General features: G+C 44.1%; 1 protein-coding gene across 1 annotated transcript in view; it reads right to left on the bottom strand.

The window, feature by feature from the left end:
• Positions 1 to 2,243: 2,243 nt before the first annotated feature.
• LOC104954870 (deleted in autism protein 1 homolog) overlaps positions 2,244 to 12,111 on the bottom strand; it is a 39,898-nt gene continuing 30,030 nt past the window's right edge. Inside the window, exons 2-3 of the mRNA XM_010782073.1 lie at positions 5,738 to 5,805; positions 2,244 to 4,285 (exon numbers count right to left, since the gene is read on the bottom strand). Of these exons, the coding sequence (XP_010780375.1) occupies positions 3,939 to 4,285; positions 5,738 to 5,805 (415 nt within the window). The 3' untranslated portion in view covers positions 2,244 to 3,938. The remainder of the gene's footprint in view (positions 4,286 to 5,737; positions 5,806 to 12,111) is intronic.

Genomic DNA, 12,111 nt, shown 5'->3' with positions numbered 1-12,111 from the left:
CCACAACCAGTATCCACTTTAGTTTTTAATTTTCCCACCTCCTTACCAACCTCTATGTCCCAATGCATAAATGTTCCCTTGTGCCCGCCTTCCCCTTGAAATGGTCTCATGGTTTTATTTAAAAACTCAGAACAGGTGGCCGGTTGGAAGCGCCGCTGCCCCGTTCCCTTTATTTCTGCGGCGTTTTTCCTTTTAGCCGCCCAGACATCGGAGCCATCATCCAGCCGGGCTAGGAGTGTAGCTACAACGGCAGGAAAGGGGCCTTCACCACCAAGGGAGTGTACATTGCTCTCCGGCCACCAAACCCAGGCGGGGCGTTCAAAAGAGAAGGCACCAACTTTACAGAGAGGTGGAGGAAAACGCCCAGGAAACAGGGGAGAAAGGAAAACGAAATAAGCGGGGTCAGTCGTAGCTTCTATTTTGGTTTGCTGGGCCTGCGAAGTACCTTTGTTCCACCAAGCTTTCATGGTTAACCAGGCAAGACCGACAGACACGGAGCTACTTGAATTAAGCAAAACCACACTAGAAAATACCCAAGCCCACGCACACAGGAAAAGTTAGTAAAGGAACCCTCTTCAAACCTTTTGGGGGGTTTTCCCTTCCGGCACGAGGTTAATGGTTGATATTGTTAAAAAAGTTTCCTGAAACATAATGAATCACTATGGGCATCACGCTTCTATTGGGCTAGCACTATTGGTAATTTTTTATGTATGTGACCAAGACGGGGCCCCAGGCTAAACAATCAGAGGGCAGACGGGCCTGGTTCAGACAGAGGGTTGAACAAGAGGCTGGACAGCAACAGGGGCAGGGCATGAGAAAAATTAAAGAGCTTTTTGAAAGCGTTAAAAGCGTGGAAAAAACAGTAGAAGACATACATACTGATATACACCCCTGGAACAATTCAGGCCAGGGAAGGGACTCCTTGTAAGAGTAAATGGGAGACCACCATACTACATATACACCTGAACATCAAGGCAGAGACTCTTTAAGGTGGAGACAAACATACTGATATACACGGACACAGTCGAGGCAGGAGAGACTCCGAAAGGTGAAGACGACTACATACTATATACACGCCCCTGAGACATAGCTGGAGAGGGAGCTCTTTAAACAGGAAGGTAGAGCACACTACATACTGATATAGACCACCTTAACATTCCAGCAGGAAGACTCTTTGAGAGCATAGAACGATACATAGTCTCGATATCACCTTGAACATCAGGCAGGGAATTGGAGGGACTCTTTAAATATAGACCAACTACATTTACTGATCATACACCTGGAACATTCAGCAGAGAGAACTACTCCTATAGTAGCACTACATACTGACTATACACCCCTGGAAACATTCCACCAGGAGAGGACTCTTTAAAGTAGAGACACTACATACTGATATACACCTGAACATCAGCAGGAGAGGACTCTTTAAAGTAGAGACACTACATACTGATATACACCTGAACATCAGCAGGAGAGGACTCTTTAAAGTAGAGACACTACATACTGATATACACCTGAACCTCAGCAGGAGGACTCTTTAAAGTAGAGACACTACATACTGATATACACCTGAACATCAGCAGGAGAGGACTCTTTAAAGTAGAGACACGACATACTGATATGAAGCTGGAAATGAACATAATGTCCTCTTTAGTGTTCATGTTGTGTATTTTATAATGAAAGCGCTTCCAAATGAAAAAAATCGAATCTAATTGTCACAAAATATCTCACACTGCCGCAGTAAAACAGTTATAAAATCCTCTCCCAAATATGGATAAAAGAGAAGGATCCTAGTTGAGTGGAGAGAACAACAAAGGAAGCCCGGGCTTGGATCCAAATTAGAGGAAAGATGAAGATATGAAAAGATCAAACCCGATATGAGGAATGAGAAAAAAGGAGAGGAATTGGCGAACGCTGACATCCAGCTGAGCCTCACTGAATCAAATTTTAAAGGCGACTCGAGGCAAAAATCGCCTGCAACTTACTCGGGGAAATAATGAAAAGAATCAAGAAAGAGCCCACACACAGAGTAAGTGTATATATCTATATATATATCTTCATTTATTTTAATATTTAAACCCACTAAAAGTTGTCAATACAACTTTTGAATGAAAGGCACAGGAAAAATCAGACAATGCTGATATAATACTCAAAGAAAACAAAGAAATTACAGTACAAAAGTGGACAGTTAATTACGCACGTACAAATCCCTCCAGGTCCTCCATTCAGAGGAAATATTTCTGACACAACAAAAGGAGGGGGGGGGTTCAAAACCAGAAATCCATTAGCCAAACGTCTCTTTATTGCTTTTCCTCGTTGACAAGTTTAACGTCAGCTCCCAGGGTCTCGCAAATTGCAAAAAAGCAACCGCTGTGCTTTCCAGTTTCCCCCCGAACATGGAGTGGCTCATAGTTACTTGATTATCTGTTGACCGAGCTACACACAACTCCACTGGGCCTGATTCACAACATCTAAAACAGATGAAATACAAAACACACCAAGCCGAAGAGGGGTTTTCTTTAAGACCTCTCGTACTCCATTACCAAACAAGCCTGTATTTGTGATTTAATTCGTTCGGTCCGCCGAGAGTAAAATCAACCGAAACCGCTAAGTGGTGCTGAGCGTTTAAATATTAAAACAGAGATTTCTGGGCTGCAACATTTTAAAAGCGCAGGTCAGAAGCTGCTTCTGGAGCAGGGAATCATTCGGGATCCCTTTTTTAACATCGACTTGATGGAGGTAAGTGCGCTCAACACCAGCGGGAGGCGTTTGACACTTCATTTATCAATTAAACACATTTTTAAGGAGAACTCGACACTGGAGGCCGCTGCTTTGCTTTTATTGTGTTTTCTAGACCTCTTAAGAATCACTTCATTTCCCTCTTTCATTCAGTCGAGATGTTTTTTAGCAGAAAGAAAAAGCATCCATCGTTGGTTTATTATATGGGAGGTCAACAAAGCAGAGGGGGGTTATTATAATGCGACGTCTTTGAAATCAGCCTGCCATCTTTTATAGGATTGTGTACACATTGCTTTGGACAGCTCTACAGGGGAACAACTGGAGGGAGAGGTGCTGTCACTCTGTACTGCTCAGGTTCTTAATATTACATATAGCCTCTTTGGTATAGGCACATCTGCATCAAGGGACCAATGTCCAATATTTCCCTTCCTATTCCTATGTGCAGCTGTCTCACTCTTCCTATTGGAAAGGAACAAAAAAACACTCAAAAGGATGATTGCCAACTGGAACCTGGAAATCAAGTGATTGATTGGAGAAGCAGGAAATTAGACTTATATAGCTGTCAAGGGTTTTCTTTTGCTCCTGCATGAAAAAACCAACCCCCCCCCATCCCGACCCCCTGCCTCTCCTCTCGACCTGCCGCCTGACAGCAGGAGATTCATGCTGCTCCGCCTTCCCTGCAGCCATGCTACAGCGAAAGCAAAAGCCATGGCACAGCAGAAATGTTGACGCACCAGTATGCTTAAACTCAGCCCTGAATAAAATAAAGAGAGATCCTGGGTGCGAAATAAAACAGATTCAATGTTATAAAACAGCAGTTCAGGGGGGGGGGGGGTGGTCTGTGCGACGTCGATGCCCTTGTTGCTAGGATACTCTGGTTTGCGGTAGCTCGAGTCCAATGTAGCGTGAGTACCAGAGCCCTTTTTCCCCCCAACCCACGGATGGCAGCCCACCCTGGGAGAGGAGAGGTCGCCTCACCCCCTCTCTGCCCTGGTTCTGAAGAGGCCACACTCCTCGTCACCACAGTCAGGTGAAAGCTAAACTTAATCTGCTTTTCATGTTTGGATTCTTACACTTCCTGATGCAAGACCCTCTGACCGCACAAAGGGGAGCGAATGACATCGTGTAGGAGAACCAGGAGCGTGAGAGTTCGGAGATGATGAGCACAGTCTCTCTGGGGCGAACGCCGACTACGTTCATTACCTGGCCGTGACGGAGGAGGACGAGGCGGCCAGCTGGGTGAGGTATTCCCGCAGCTCTTTGGCCGCCTGGAAGCGTCCGTATCGCTTTTTGGGTCGTGTGCACTCGTCCAACAGGCTCTCCAGCTGGCCGTCTTTGGCTATGTGGGCGGGGGGGTCGTGGAGGAGGCCCCCTGTGGTGCCCCGCCACGTAGCATAGCGCGACAGCAGGTTCTGGCACACGGCGTAGTAGTTGTGGTCCACGGTGACCCGGGTGCAGAGCGAGTCTTTGGAGAAGGACAGGCAGGCCTCGCGGTCGCATTCCTCGAATCGACTCTCGTACCACACGTCGAAGTTCTCCGGCTTATCTGCAGGAGACAGGAGAGGAGGGTCAATTAAAACACAATGATCAGAATGAATGTCCTGGTTCTAACACAGAGCATATAGGACAGATAACCAACCTGCAGTTTACAAGTTAGAAAGCTTCTCAGATATTCCTTTCCTTTAACTGTTATTAAAATGTCAAACAGCTACAGGTTCAAAACTGATCTTGAAAGAATACACCTAACTGTTGGACAGCATAAGAAGAACTATTCTAGTAAAGGTTTGTGCAAATTATTAGCCAAGAAATCAACGTGACTAGAACGGTAAGGTGCCATATTCGACAACCCAAGGGCACCAACGGGAAATTATTTTCCCCCCGCACAAAGCCAAACAACTCATCTGCACTTTGATTTGACAGAAATGAACCACTTCCCAGATTTATTGGGCAAATAAAGATGCTTTCTCAAGCTCATTTCCCACAGCTTTTCCTCTTTAGGGGATTGTGCCGTGAAAAGGAGAGAGCCAAGAAGCTAGGAATGATGAGAGAGCGATCGGTTTGTGCATTAAAACGCAGATCGATAGTGTTGTCGGGCGAGAGAGGAGGGGGCGGGACCCAGAGGACGCAGAGACGTAATCAGAGAATCAGCGTTTGTAATGCACTTCTCCTCCGGCTCATCAGAACAACTCAATCAAACATCCAGCGCCGCCCTGTTAGCAAGGGGCCCCTGTGGCCCCCGAAGAGGAGGGGCACATCAACCTCAATCAGTGGAGGTGATGGAGATGGATCTGCGTGTGTGTGTGCATGAACACGACCGCACACACACACGCACATAGAGACGTTAGCGTGGCAGCAGCAAGGTGAGGTGAAAGCAATTAATGTTTCAGAGCTGGCCATGCATCAAACCGCAGCAGTGATTGACAGATGGCATCGGGAGAGTGTTCCTAGACACACACACACACACACACACTGACAGAGGGCCTAAAGTGAACAGAAGGGAGGGGAAGGTTCAAACTCAAGGACGACGATGAGCACAGCAGAAAAAGTACTTTCAACTGCAAGAAGTCTGAGGTCTATTTACTTCCCCCCCGATCCCCTCTGCTCCGCTCTTACAGCTGGCCTAACAAAGCCGGAATATTTCCAAAGCAAATGAAATCATTTCCAATTCAAATGAGCGGGGGCCACCTCGCCTCTCTCGCCTCCTGCACCTTCCATGTTAAGGAGCTCGGGTCAGACTCGTATACATTCACCTCACACTTCTTCTCCTCTCTGCAGCGAGGAGGGACACCGGTCTGAAATGCTTGTTAGCGCGGTTACTTGCATTCAGGAGTACGAGCATGTTTTAACAAAAGCAGCTCCCTGTTAGAGTGCATTATTGAATGTGGGAGAAAGAAAGAAGAGTGTCTGTGAAGTGTGTTTGCATGTGCCAGGCAGCGGAGAGAAGGAGTGACGTGTGTGTTACATTATACAGCATGTGTCTCCAAATAAAAACACTCACTGGGGGTGACACCGTCCTCAAACACTATAAACTCAATGATGGGGAGTGGGTTCTTCCGCACCACTGGACTGTGCAAACACAACTTGGAAACAGAGTTTATCTCGCTGCATCCATATGAAGGCCCCGGACAAGAGGGGTGTGTGTTTTCGTGTGTCTCTCTGCGTGGTTGCAGATCAATTGGCGTCGGTTACGACTGATGAGATCACACACTTTAACTCGCCTTCAATCTCGGCCTCTAATTGTAAGGGATTGGATTTTCTGCTTGTGGAAACCTCGGGGAGGTTACGGCGCCTATTTCCTGTCCGACACGTGGCCGTGACCTCGTAATATTCATCACACACCCTCTCCTTTGACACACACACACACACACACACACACACACACACACACACACACACACACACACACACACACACACACACACACACACACACACACACACACAGGGTAAGCAGCTTGAGTCACCGGGCTCTAAATGTGTCGGCCAGACAAAGAGAGTCTCAACCTGGATTGTGCTTCTGGACGTTCAAAGGGATACTGTAACGGGGGTGGAAAATTGCAGCCACTGGCAATAAGAGGAATATAAATACAGTTTTAAAAACACGGCACACACACCGGCTTAATCACAGAGAAAAACTACAGGGGAGTGCCTTCACTTTTCACACTTCTATATTTGTTTTCTGCTGACTGATCGTGTAATTTGGCAAAGTGGCACTTAATCTCAGGATAAATTCCACACACACACACTGGTGGATACCCTGGCGACACAACAGTTTGTCACTGTAATAGGATTTCTGCAGGAGGGGATACATCTAAAAGGCCTGACTGGGTGGTCCTTGTGAAGTAGCCCCCAGGAAGTAGCACACTGCCATGCTGAGGGGGTGATGTATAGCTTACTCCTTGTTATGAGGTTTATTCTGAGAGGAAAACTAGGGCAGCAGAGATGGCTTGTTAGCCGAACTTTGCTTTGATTGGGACGCGTGTCGGAGGGGTTTCTGGAGGAGTGTATTCTTAGAAGAAGAGGGAGAATTTGAGCATGTGTGAATTTGCACACAGCCTTTCAGTCCCCTGAGACCTTTCCTCGAACCTTGCATCAGAAAGTGCAGTTGATGGTCGACACATACAGCGCAGTGTTTTCTACAGAGTTCAATATGTGTTCAGTGTTTGAATCAAAGCGAGGCTTTTGAGGAACAACTACTGCATGAGAAGACAAGCAAAGAACTTTTACTTTTACTGTCGCTACTTTCACTATATTTTGATGAGAATACTTTTCTACTTTCACTTGAGGAACATTTTGAATGCAGCACTTTTAACTTTTAACTTTTAACAGAGTATTCCTACACTCTGGAACTTCTACTTTTACNAGGAGGTACTACCTACGGAGAGTGAAACTCAAACCTAGTCGTAATATTATTTTTTTTATACTCTGTTATGTTAGACGAAAAAACACGATGGATTAGGTGTAAGGGGTTCGGTCTTCTGTGTGTACGCGACAAGTTCAGTGCGAAAATCGTGACTTTTAGTAACTTACGACACCATCCTTAAAAGACTCTTAAGTCATGAAACTTTTGACGGTGATTCACTCTGAAGTGTGGGGCCGATAACTCATTCAATTCATTATTCCTGTTCTGTTGACCACTGTCGTGTCACCTGTCTTATGTAAATTGGTTACAATAAACTTATGTTTGACCATATGGTACACTATGTTCCGACAGTATGAAATTCAATACAGTAATATAGGTAGTTCTATTTGTTTAGACATAGATAATGTTCATAAAAGAAACAAAGGGAGTAATCTCCCTTATCAATCCTTTCGATAGAAGCATTATTTATTGTTGTATAGATGTCATTTGACTACAGAATGGGGATTCCGTTTCGATAACTACAATACCAAAAGCCAAAATCTGCCCCGTTTCGTATGGGTCAACTACGCGCTTACGGTTATAGTGAACAGCAGCGGCCTTATCGGATGTCATATGTTTCCTTGAGTATACAGAAAACTTCCTATACTTCTGTTTTCAATAGTGTAGAGCATTATACGACGGAACAGTTGGAGAATGAATATTGTCCCTAGGAATAGCTACGTTTTACGTGAAAACATAGCAGGAAAGTAGATGTGGGTGAGACTTATACAGGGGGGGGGTCGGCCACGAAGGTCCCTTGCGTGGTTCACAGTTTTGTGTGGGAGGATGATAAAAGAGGGTATGGGGTTTAGTGATTTTTTGTCCCCGACGTATGTTGCCTAGAGCTGATTGTCCTGACTAGTCTAGAACGTTGTGAAGATACTGCAGTGTCTATTCACCGCGATGCCGAAACCGGTGTGAGGTGGTTAGTCCTCCTCTGTCGGTGCCTGTAACGGCAACCTTTCGCGACCTGCGACATTCATGTGATACGTCCGGAACATCTACCACGACAAGAGTGTCTTAGTCGGGTACTACGTTCTGTCACATAATTTAAGCTCGCTCTACGTACCTTACCGATTTTACGTACTTGAGACAAACCGATAAAACTTTTTATTTTCATATTGATACGGAATATATCCATGCCAGGATGTGAGTATATTAAGTTTATGATGAAAGTACTACTCAAGGTGAGAATTCCATTGTCAATTACCTTATGGGCCTGGTCCTTCACACAGACAGTGTGACTGTCACGTAACACAACCAAGATCTAGTTTTAAGAGGAGTCATCAACCGTAAGTGATAGGGGAGTCCCAAGGATAAATAAGACGGAAGGAACTTGAGGATGCGATTTCGATTGTTGAGAAAACAAGGAGGCAGCAGTGCTCACGTCTCACGTCTCAAAGCAACTCATAACCGGGGAGCAGAACCATCTGACTTTAACACGTAACACGGAGCGCCTGCAAGTTGCACCCACTAACATCTGAGCTGATGAGGATCGGGCGGGATTAAAGCTCTTTAATCCAGGAGAGCTGACTGTCCACACACAGGAACAAGCAGCAACATGGCAGCATTTACACACACACACACACACACACACACACACATCCACCTGCTTAACTACACACACAGCACTGAGCTCCGTAATGAAACCTGTCCTGTGTGAGGCTCTGTTATCTGTCTGTGCCAGGCTCCAGCTCTGTGGGCAGCAAACAATGAAGATTTCAGCGCTGACCAGCCTACCGAAACTCACACAAACACATCAAACGTCTTAATGTCAATGAAAGGACGTGAGGGGTGGACCTTGGACCCAGGACACGGTTTAAGAGCCTGAATCTGACGTGTGCAGTGCCATGTTTCTGCACTTCAAATAGCCTGAGTAAACCGACAAAAGACACACATTAAAGTTAGACTTGCTGCTTTCAAGACTTAAATGAACTAAGTATGACCTTCACGAATAAAGGGGTAGAATGGTCAACTTTGTAATCCAAGTTGAAGTTCAGAGTTCGACAGTAGTTGCTGAATTCGTTCCCTCCCTTCAAAAAAGCTTGTTATTTTTCTCATGCTGCAGCACCTCTTTTCACCCTCTGTCTGAAACCAGAGCCCAGTCTGCTCTGATTGGTCAGCTGGCTGGCTCTGCTCTCATAGGTCAACTGAGAGATGCCCCTTAGCCAATCACGTACAATGTGTTAGAGCACTGGCCAATAGAAGTGTTATATATAGTGATGTCACGATGTTCTGGAAGTAAACAAAGGAGTCCAATGGAAGAATGCAATCAAACAAGGCTGTAATGTAATAATGATGACTTTTCTTGGCATGGTTTGTAACAGAGTGCAGCCAAATGACTGAGGTATGAATAATTTAAACCTTTTAATGTTCCTGAAAACAATATTCTCCTTAAAAAAGGTTGGTCACAGGTTCTAAAGCTGATTTAGAAAAGCACCAAACATAACAAAACCTGCATTTCCAGGTAAAAAGATTTGCGTAAATAAACAGAAACCAAGTCAATATTAAACTATTTTTATAGTGTGTGTGGGCTAAATACATAATGATGATACTGGTTCACATATTCAGAATAAATATGTGTTTAAACATTGATATTTACACAACTACAAAGTCACAAGGTAAGCAGCCTGAAGTCGTTTTAACGCAGGTGTTTATCCGTGGGAAAGCCACTGTTTTGTAACGTAATGCCTCTGCAGGTGTCACGATATAAAAAGGCAGTGACACCCAGTCTGACTCCAGTGTGTGCATTCGACTGTGCACACACACAAGTTGTAGCCTGCAGTGGAGTTAAGTGTTTGAAAACAAGACGAGAAATATTGCTTCACTGCTCACACACAGCTTTATTTAGGTCACATAACGTTGGGCTCGCTGCAGTGATAGGCTGCACGGCGAAGAGGAGGAAAACACTTCAACGGCTCCAGCGCCGAGGCTTCTGTGCAACAAGTGTTTATATCCAATGTGTCATGCATATATGAAAACATAGCTTAAGGTTTGTTTTTTAAATATGAAAGAAATGTAGTTTTTTTTGTGAAACTGCAAATGGACACGGCAGGGAAGCCAGATTGTTCGGTAGTCACTGTTTTATTAAAAACATCCCGATTTGAAACAGCTGTGTTTTGGTGCTGGAGTTTCACAACCTGAAAACCACACTTTTTTTGTAAATGACTACCAGATGGAGATTAGTAATGGATCTAATTTTATCTATTCATCTGTTTACAAACATTTGAATCAGTCTTTTAAATGTCAGAGGGTATTTGGTCTAACTATACTGTAAAATGTATTATCTCTTCGATTTACACACGGCATCTATTGCAGGTCTGTCCGTCCTGGGAGAGGGATCCCTCCTCTGTTGCTCTCCCTGAGGTTACTCCCATTTTCCCCTTTACACTGTGGGGTTTTTTCTCTAGAAGTGTTTCCTTGTACGATGTGAGGGTCTAAGGACAGATGTCGTATTGTCATACTGATATTCTGTACAAACTGTGAAGTCCACTGAGACAAATGTAACATTTTTGATATTGGGCTATATAAATAAATAATTGATTGATTGATTGAGAGGAAGGAGACATCTCCAAATCGCTCCCCAGAGATATTCCATTTATGACAAGAAACACAATAAATGCTCACATTTCAGAAGCTGAGAAATAAAAAAATGAAAGCTGTACTTTTGAATAACTCCATTTAAACAATGGCTTAAATTACTACTTTTATCAAAACGAGAACGATCAAACATCTCTGTGGTTCTCCTCAGCTCTACTGAGACTTTAAGCCTCAAGCTCGTTGTTTTGGTCTTAATTAGCCTCGTTTCAAGCTGCAGAGATGTTCTGATAAACCCACGTCACGCGACCTACCCACTACTAAAAGTGTACCAAATTGCTGGTGAACAAAGTGGAGTCATTAGCAGTAAGATGCAGAAGTTAGGAGATGGTGGAGACCACAACAGACACAAATTGGCCAAGTTGCCACCAACATATAGAAAATATGCTAACACATTGACCAGTAGATTAAAAGTGAATTTTCTTCTACACATACTTAAGTATATATAAATACCTTGCTTTATATCTTGTTAATTAGTCAATTCAACATGTATATTTTCTACTTTCTTGTTTATTTCTTGTCTATTCATTTGTATTGTACAATGCCCCATTTCCAAAATTGGGATCAATAAAGTACCATCTTATCTCAGGGTTCTTAAACTCACATTTAAGACTTTTTAAGACCCCGCGTGAACCCTGTATCTCTTATCTTATCTTGTAAAAAAAGATCTGGGAGAAAGAAGCCACCATCTCAGACTGAAGTGCAGAACAAAGGATGACTCATTTGGGACAAAAGTATCTTAGAATAAATGCTGAGGAAAGAAAAAGAAAACTATCAGCCTGGAAAGTAGTTTGGGGGGGTTGTTTGGTCCCGCAGATCGTCATTGCATTTAATGCCCCAAAGTTGTTATGCCTCCGGTGAAAGCACTTCACTAAACTCACCTTCTAAATCACTTTACACTTGTGTTACTGCCAGCTTACAACCCACACACACCTTCTCTCAGAGTTGAAGGAATGCGAGTGGAGGCACATACAGTCGTGTGCGTGGGAAAGACAGCGTACACTTGCTGTTTTTGTATATATTATTGTATATGAATGTTTGAGCTCGGCCAAGCATATGATGCATGTTTCATTGTTGGAGGCGCCTGGGACTTTAGATTTCCAACAACTACACTTATTTAAACCTTTAGCTCCTTTTCAACAGTAACAACAAGGGGTTTAATAATGAACAGTAGATCAAACGCATGTTCCTTATCCAGTGTTAAACGTGGAGTGTGTGCATGAAATCTGCATTAGCTGTAGTGCTACAGGCATTGGTAACCTGTAGTGTGTGTGTGTGTGTGTGTGTGTGTGTGTGTGTGTGTGTGTGTGTGTGTGTGTGTGTGTGTGTGTGTGTGTGTGTGTGTGTGTGTGTGTGTGTGTGTGTGTGTGTGTG

Source organism: Notothenia coriiceps, unplaced genomic scaffold (genome assembly GCF_000735185.1).
Source record: "Notothenia coriiceps isolate Sejong01 unplaced genomic scaffold, NC01 NC01_scaffold00000495, whole genome shotgun sequence".
NCBI classification, from domain to species: Eukaryota; Metazoa; Chordata; class Actinopteri; order Perciformes; family Nototheniidae; genus Notothenia; species Notothenia coriiceps.
Note: the sequence above shows the minus strand (reverse complement) of the source record. Positions and strands in the feature narration are given on the sequence as shown.